Source organism: Chrysochloris asiatica, unplaced genomic scaffold (genome assembly GCF_000296735.1).
Source record: "Chrysochloris asiatica unplaced genomic scaffold, ChrAsi1.0 scaffold00011, whole genome shotgun sequence".
In the NCBI taxonomy this organism is placed as follows: Eukaryota; Metazoa; Chordata; class Mammalia; order Afrosoricida; family Chrysochloridae; genus Chrysochloris; species Chrysochloris asiatica.
In genome coordinates this window covers 24,810,045-24,819,045 of record NW_006408529.1, presented here as the reverse complement: position 1 = coordinate 24,819,045, position 9,001 = coordinate 24,810,045, and the positions used below count along the sequence as shown (strand labels likewise).

At 36.7% G+C, this 9,001-nt stretch overlaps 1 protein-coding gene across 2 annotated transcripts in view; it reads left to right on the top strand.

The window, feature by feature from the left end:
• The window catches only part of SLC7A2 (solute carrier family 7 (cationic amino acid transporter, y+ system), member 2), a 25,599-nt gene extending 25,114 nt beyond the window's left edge, over positions 1 to 485 (top strand). The window contains exon 11 of one of the 2 annotated variants that reach the window (XM_006834465.1): positions 271 to 485. In XM_006834465.1, the coding sequence (XP_006834528.1) occupies positions 271 to 464 (194 nt within the window). In that variant the 3' untranslated portion in view covers positions 465 to 485. The remainder of the gene's footprint in view (positions 1 to 270) is intronic. The other variant, XM_006834466.1, reaches the window with a different exon arrangement.
• The last annotated feature ends 8,516 nt before the right edge of the window (positions 486 to 9,001 follow it).

Sequence of the window (9,001 nt, the reverse complement as noted above, 5' to 3'; positions counted from 1 at the left end):
TATCCATATAAGCATTGCCTGTAAAGCTTTTATAAAAAGAAACACATATTCTCTGTAGACTCTTGGTGTTAAAAACGAAGAGGCTATTCTTCTGGGGAATATTAATTGAGAAGACCTTCTGTGTGTAAGCCTGTATTTGTATTCCATCCTCTTTAAATAGTACAGAAAGTTTGCACCAGTTTCTCTATTAACTTTTCATTTTTAAAGCAATAATAACCTGATATACCTAAAACATTATTGTTTCTTTTTTTTTCTTTTTCTCCCCAAAAGGTTTCCTGATTTACTTTGCTTATGGCATTAGACACAGTCTAGAGGGAAACCCAAGGAAAGAAGATGACGATGATGCTTATTCAGGCAACATTAATGCAGCAATAGAAGAAAAAGCCGCCATACAAGCAAATGAGCATCACCAAAGAAACCTCAATCTACCATTCCTAGTCCATGAAAAGATTAGTGAGTGCTAATGCTTATCTGAGCAGAGCTGGCCCACCATGTTAACCTACATATCCTACACAGAGTAAACCATGACAGGATGCCACCAGTATGCTATGTTATCATGAGTATGCTATGGACATAGCTCACCTTAGTTTATACTCAGTCTTCGGGACAGCCCCTCTTCATGTGGTGTGCCTGGGGTCACATTCACCTGAGCTTTCTCCTCAGTGATGAATATCTCCCCCAACAGTGTGAGTGTGGATGTGTGAATGTGTATATTGGGGAATGTGAAGGTTGAAATTTGTTGATGTTCTCCTGTTATTGCATTGCATTTTTCCAGTGTTGTCATTAATTGGTGTCATTTATGCACATACTGAAATGGAGGTAAATTATGGAATAGAAAGGTGTTTTGTGTATGTCCTTATTTAGAACATGCTTAAAATGTAATGATTCATCATGGTGTATGTCACAGGTAAGAGGGAGTGGATAAAGAAAGAGCCGTTTCTAGAAGTTGTACATGCCAGCAGTGGGTTTAGTTCAGGTTTGGATTTGTAAAACGTTAGCCTGTAAAGGTGTTTGTGTGTGCTGTACCACACAGCACAGGAGTGGCATTCCAAGTCACCAGATGGCACTTCTGTGAGCTCCTGTCTTTGAGAACTGTGGTTCAAATAGGAAGTCTTCACCAGCTATGGATAATGTTGCCCCTCTACTCAATCAGGGACCAGAGGGAATAGTGTGCTCTGCTTGGGGCCCTTCATGCTAGAAACTGAAGGTGATCTTACAGCCAGAAAGCTCATGTGAGATCAAAGTGTTAGACATATGCTTGGACAACTAGATCCCAAACATCCTTGCTATAAAAGTCACTTAAAATAAAGCCAGTAGAGTCTCCCACATCACATAATTGGTAGAATGATTCATACTAGTTTCTATCATTTAATAACTAGTCACACTTCCATTTTTCTAACCTCTTCAGGCGCAAAAATCACTCCTTTTAAAATTTTGTTTTGCTTTAGACATGTTGGGCTACAATCACAAATTTTATCCTTAAAATATGAAAAAGAGGGAAAAAAAATTGAAGGGCTACAAGAAGATAAAATCTCCCTATTGTGATAATAAAGTATTTATCCAGATATTAAAGGGCATTTGGCCCAATGTAAGGGATTCATATCTAGTTTGCCTTTAATGCTTCTTTTGAAAACATTTAGGAATGTTCCCCCTTGAAATATATTAGTTAACACTTTTGATTTCTTTGGTTTTCAAGTGACTGTGTTAAAGCTATTAAAAAAATACAGACATGTAGACACCAGTATTCTATAACAGCCCATCAGTGGTTAGGGGGAAAATGTTTTGGTTAAATCCATGATAATTTTAAACATCAATGTAAAAAAATAATCAAACTGAATTAAAACTAGAAGCAGTGCCTTTTATATGTAGGATTCTGTAATTGCTTTATTTTACTTTATAGGGGTCTCTAATAGTGAACTATTTAGCTACAGTGTATTTTGTTTCTCATAAAATATTTTTCTTACAAATAATTAGATGGTTCACTAAATGAGGCGAGAGGCTAGAGATTTATTTGTGGGTTACATTCCCAGGATACTTGTGGTGAAGGTTACCACATGTGCCAATTGACTAGAATTCATCCAAAGACAAGGAAAACATTCTTTTTCTTTTTTGCCTGATGGCTCTTCTAAAAGGTCCGTTATATCAGTACTATTAAGAAACAAGTTGTAGTTGATTTGTTAAACCAAGAATTCGTTGAGAGCAAATATCAAATAAATAGGCCGAAAGCTTATGTTTCTGGCTCCTATCCTGTAGCATCCCTAACACAGAAATTAGTACTGAAATTCCACAATTCCCAGGGTGCATGTGGTCATATCTGAAGCTTAAAATTGTCTTTCAAGCTGGAGAGGAGTCAGATAAGCAAGTGATGAAATGTTTTTGTAACGACTGTAGGCATAGTCATAAATCCTCCCTGTTGCAGTATACTGAGAACCCCATTTTATTCTACAGTAAATCTAAAATATCCCTTCACACAAGGAGCATGAGGAATTTGATGTATGGATATTAAACTCTTAATATAACAAAGAGGACATCCTGGTGTGGCTCTGCTCTGTGGGCTAATGCATCAGACTGCAAAGTCCTTTGAACTGTAAGGTCGGTGGTTAAAGCTTACCAGCTGCTCCTTGGAAACCCTATACAGGGTTGCTATAGGTCGGAATTGACTGAACGGCCCTTAACAATAACAACGTAACAGAAAGGAGCCCTGATAGTATAGTGGCTTATGAGTTGGACTGTTAAACCACAGGTCAGCAGTTCAAATCTACCAAGCTGCTCCATGGGAGAAAGGTGAGGCTTTCTGCGCCTGTAAAGATTTACAGCCTCAGAAACCCTATACAAGGTCAATATGAGTCAGAATCTACTCCACAGCGCACCACCACCACTTCAACAAAGTCAAGACATTTGTTCAAAACATGATAGGCAGCTAAAGCCATTGAGGCCCGTTCAGTTAGGAGAATGTAGTTAAAAATTATTTTGCCACAGTGAAACACTTTACAAACACAAATATCTAGGATAAGATACTTTGCTTTCTTTCTTCCCCCGTGAAGACTCAAATAGATGTGTGTGTTTGTATGAGTATGTAGACACCATTACTTGCGTATGTGTGGGTGTGTATATATATATATACATGTATTTAAATGTCAGTGTATAAGTAAGTTGGGTCTGTCTGTGATGGGCTTTGGAAATAGATGTTTTTATGTGGATTAAAAACCCAACCAATGTGGAGAAAAATTAATGTTTTATATTGATAGGTATACCTATGTAAAAATTTTAGGTTTTAAACTATTTTGAGATATACAACAATTTTATATGTATAATATTTTCTATAGATAGATTCTTTAAGACAGAGATATTTATAATGTTTCAAATATGAAATTATTAAACTCTAGGACATTTTAACAGGTGCTTTATCGTCTGAAATGGAGTAGGGGTAGAGGGCCTTAGAGTATTTCTAATTACTTGTTCCTGCTGCACCTCTTCTGACAAACTGTCTTATATGTGTTTATTAGTAAAAGCCAGTACTATCAACTCTTTGACCATCTCTTTTCGTATATTGAATTCATAACCTTTTTGAATGAAATGTTTTCACTTAGGATTATCAAAAGGTTTTATATATATTTTACCAGTAATCAATCAAGCTTATATAAAATCCTCTTCAGAAGTTAAAAAAAATACACATCCTCTTAATTGTTTTTGAGTAAAAACAGCTCAAAATTTATCTTTCATATTAGGAAATATGCTTCCTTAGCATTTTTAGTGAGAAACTTCTTAAAACATCACCTTTGCTTTTGTTGAGAACAAAGAGAGAGAACGATTTATGATGTACCCCATAAAGACAGAGCCAATGCTAGATTTAGAAAGGTATCTATGCAAATTCAAGTTTTAAAGTTAAACTATAAGCTTTGATACATACCAAATTATAGGTTATTGCTTAATCACTTTTCCTACAGAGATAAACATCAAGCAAATAAAGTCCCAAACATTTCCGATATATACATTAAGGAAAAACTCGTATTGATATATGTGGAGACTTCAAAAAGTTCATGGAAAAGTGAAATTGAAAGATAATGGACTTTTCCCGCAGATTTGTAAAGCCCCCTTGTATAAAATTTCACTGTTACCATACCTAGTGCCATATAGTCGAGTCCGACTCACAATGACCCTATAGGACAGGGAACTGTCCCATAAGGTTTTCAAGTCCTTGGTGTTTGTGAGTAGTTAATATTTTTGAAATAAAGCATTTTGAATTAGATTCCCTGTTTTACCAGATTGTTTTCTCAATTTGTTTGAATGCTAGGAAAGGAGAAGGAGGAAAGGTAATCTTTCTGCGATGCTGATGACAGAAGGAGTTCGCTTAGTTTTATCTTCTTTCCTCTTAAGTCAGGAAATGCTAGTTCGGTAATATTCAGAGATTAAAACCAGATGATACAGCTGTGTCAAGATTCCAACTCTCTCTCCCTGTGGGAGTCTAATTTTCTCCTGATAAGCCTCAAGTGATTTCACACCAAGAAGTACAATTTCCACCGAACATTAAGTGGTTGGATTTAGACTGTATATCATAGGTGTTTTTAAATTTACATGATTAGTGTTTATATATATATATGGTTTTTTTTTAGCCAAATCAACTTTTCTTTATGCTAGTGTCAAAACAGAGCCTTCCCTTTTTAGAACTTTGTGAAGTTCTCTAACAGGCCTTTAAGTATCAAGGGGGAAAGTACTGAAATTGGTATGCCATCAGAGGTCATATTTTTAAGTCATGTAAATATGAAACTAAGGTTGCTTGATGTTTTTAGCTCAGATTGTTGTTTTCCCTTGCATAATCAATCATACTTAAACATTGAAAAGTGACTTTATGATTTCTGGACTCAGTTGGTTTAGTTGTGGTTTTTGTTTTGTTTTGTTTTGTTTTTTAATATTCATTATTGTTTATATGTACACAGTTTAGTCTTATTGGTTAACAGTGTTGCTATGGCTTAATCCCATTGGCAACCCAATTTCCTGGGTGGATTATATTTAGCTTTTCTTTACCATGACAAAAAGCCACTGTCAGAACCTGGGGGCCTTGAAGAACCTTCCTAATGACAGCCCCTGGGAGTCAGCACCAGGATTCCATCCAGCACGTTCCAGGGCCATGTGGTCTGCAAAGTTGGAACATCCATAGCTATACCTATTGGGTGGGATCTTAGGATAAAGGGGAAAGATACGAAGTCAAAGATTTCAAGTGGAAGTCAGGTAGTTGGGCTCCTTAGTTTCATTTCTGAATCGCAGGAGGACATCAAGGTGAAGGAATAGGAGTAAGGAACCTCCCTGATTCACGTAAGGAGTGACCACTTCCTGGAACTGGTACTGTAGGGGCCCACCTTGCTGCAATCCTGCAAACACACGACTGACCTCAGGGTACAAGTGCATGGCCTACACTCAACTGACCTTGTACTGCTAATGGGGTGGGTTTTGTTGAACCAGGCTCTTCATCTTTTAGTGTCCTCTAGGAGTGCCCAATGCTATTACTTACTTTTTTTTATCATTGCACTTAATAGAAATTGTTGGAGGGCCCAGAACCCTACAGAAAGTCTATGTCTGTAAAAACTAACAAATGCTTTGGACTTGTGCAAATGTAAAGATTATTTTGTTTACTAAATAATTTTAAATTCAGATCTTTTAAATGAAAATCAGTATTCCTTTTTACTTATGAAATTGGATTATTTTTTAGAATTTGTAATAAATAAAAACTATTGCTTTTATCACTGTAAACTATGCTTTCAATGTGACCTTGTATTTTTAAAATAAATTCAATATGAATTGTAGTCATGTAGTGTACAGATGTATCTTTCATATGAAAAGCATTCATTCTACCCTTTAAGTAATAAAAAACTTTTTTTTTTTTTTAGCTTTTTATAATTTGGGAACCTTTAAAACTCAAAAACATGTTTGCTGTTAGTTGCCTGTTGAGTCGATTCTGACTCAGGCTGCCCTATATGTGCAGAGTTAAACTACTCCATAGGGTTTTCAAGGCTGTGATCTTTCAGAAGCATATCACCAGGCTCTCCTTTCAGGGTGCTTCTGAATGGGTTTGAACTACTAACCTTTTAAGACGTGTAGAGTGCTCAATCGTTTGAACCACCCAAGGACTCCTTTTTTTATTTTGGAAACTTTAAAGTTCAGAAACATAGTACAATATAAATTGAAATAGTTGTATTAAGATTATTCATCTGGCAAATTCTTGTTGTTAAGTGCCATCCAGTCGGTTCCAACTTGTTGTGACCCTATATATGATTTCTGAGGAGTGGCTGGTGAGCTTGAACTACCAACCTTGTCATTCAAACTGACCTTGCAGTCAAGTGCTCTAATCCATAGCGCCACACCAGGACTCCCAAATGTGAGATAAAGCGGAGCGGATGTCTTTTTTTTTTCTTTTTTAAGTTATTACTGTGATTTGAGTAAAAGTTTACAAGGCAGATCATCAGTTTTACATTCAACAAATCATATACTTCATTTTATTACAATGATTATAATCCGCCCCCATGTACCATCAGTTAACAGTATTTCCCATTATTCATTTTAGCTTTTTTTAAAATAAAAAAACCACTCAGGCATGCATAATTTAAACAACCTAAGGGCACATTCTGCAAGCCTGCCTCCTGGCCATCAGCTCTCAGTCCCTCTCTTCCCATAAATCTAGAGTCTTCAGCTGCTCCCTCTCTCCCCTGTCCCCATCTCTGGTGTTGCTTCTCTGGATAGGGTCTTACATTCCACTCTGCTCTTCTCCTTTAATGGTCCTAGGGTACTCTGTTTCTGGACTGTAAGATTAACTACTCCCCTGTTTCTGTTACAAAACTTCTACCTTTAAAATTGTGACAGTCACAATTAATTAGTTAAGATAACAATTATGTTGAATCATAAGAACCAATCCCCATCTCTTTTCACCAGACCCGTCTAGACAAGGTGAAAACTATTATCTTCCCCTGCACACTTTTAAACTAAATTCCCTCTTGAAAACTTACAAGCTAGTGTGCCTTTATCACCCCCTCATTTTAGGTAACCAGTGTCTAAGTTGCCCATCCCTATCTACCCTGGGCTCAAGTGTGGTAACAATTGTGAGGTTGGGTCAGGATCGGGCAGTGTTTCATTCTGTTGTGCGTAGGGTCAGTATGAATCAGTACCAACTCAACGGCACCTAACAACAGCAACATCCAGGTGTATAGGTCAAGTTCATCAAATTGTAGCAATTTACCCTCATTTCTTTTGTCAAAAAATAAATTTTTTAATTGTCTTCTAGTTGAGTTCTGATTATCAGTCATTGAGGCTAGGTCAAATGGGTACTATCTGCAAGTTGGGGTGGTGTTATGCATATCCCCTCACTTCATATCAGCTGGATGCTTCAATCTCAGCTTTAGTCCTCAGTGGCTATGCCCTTGTCCATGGGCTCAGGTGTCCCCAAGTCTCTTTATGTACCTGTTGAGTTCATGATACATGCCAAAATATTTCAGTCGCTCCTGAACCACATGCCACCCTAGGATCTCTCATTAAAGACCCTGTCACCTCAGTTGTCACTAATGGACCTATATCTTTGAAATTGCTTTGCCCTTGCAAGGAACTCTTGCATGTTCTCTCCACCAAATCTTTGTTTTTAATAATAGTGAAATAATAACCATCGGTGACCAGTTATATATGACTAACAGAAATTTTGGTCAGTATGGTATTTAAATTTTGATCTGTACAGTGAGTAGATATAATAACCATTAGTGATCAGTTATACCACTAACAAAAATTTTTGCCAGTATGGTGAGTAAAATCTTTTACCTTCTTGACACTAGTGGGAAGGGAGGAACAAAGGTGTTTCTTGACATGTCTATTTCTAATTGTAAATCTCTAGAATTAGATGGTTTAATTTTGAAATGTCTCCATGTATCTAGTTGTTAAGTGCTGTCGAGTCAGTTCCAACTCGTGTAGCAGTTCAATAGGGATTACAAGGATCTGTTGGTAAGTTTGAACCGCCAACCTTACAGTTCAAACTGACCTTGTGGTTTTAACCCACAGTGCCACACCAGGACTCTTTAATTCTGATCAATTGAAGGGAATATAATAATAAAAAAAAAATGTTTTGAAAAACCTTAATTGTCAAAATTAAAAACAAATATACAACTGCAAAGCATTTGCCAAGAAGCTATAAATGTAATTTATCTAGTTGACAATGGGTTGGTGTTACAACACCACCACAACTGTGTACCTCCTTCCATACCAGACCATAAAGAATCCATAATAATGTTTAATACCAAATTCAATCATATGTTAGAAAGTCCTAGACATAATGGGAGAAAAATAAAGGAATATAACTCAAGATCATTAAAGGAAGAAAAAAAAACAAAAAATGACTGGGCGGATAGAGACTGATGGATCCCCCAGAACTATATATGATTGGTAGTCACCTTTCAGGTCTGGAATAGAACTCACCCGTGTTTCAATATTCTTCCCAACAATATTGTTGTTAAGTGCTGTTGAGTCAGTTCCAACTCATAGTGGCCCTGTATAGGGTTTCCAAGGACTAGCTGGTAGGTTTGAATCACCAAGCTTGTGGTTTACAGTCCAGTGCTTATCCTACAGCACCACATAGATTTATAAAGAGAACAATAACACTAGGATGGCACATCTTTTTAAAATAATCAGCCATATGAAATCAAAAGGCAGCATTTACCCAAGGGCAATTTCAGAAGGTTTAGGAATGGAAACAAAACATAGGGAGGATATGGGATAAGTGACGTTACATTGTGGGAATTGTAATCAACTACATGAAACAAGTCAATAAGTATTCTTACTCAACCTGTATGCTGAGCAAATAATCCAAGAAGCTACGTTCTATGAAGAAAAACGTGGCATCAGGATTGGAGGAAGACTCATTAACAACCTTCGATATGCAGATGATACAACCTTGCTTGCTGAAAGTCAAGAGGACTTAAAACATTTACTGATGAAGATCAAAGAGCACAGCCTTCGGTATGGATTACAT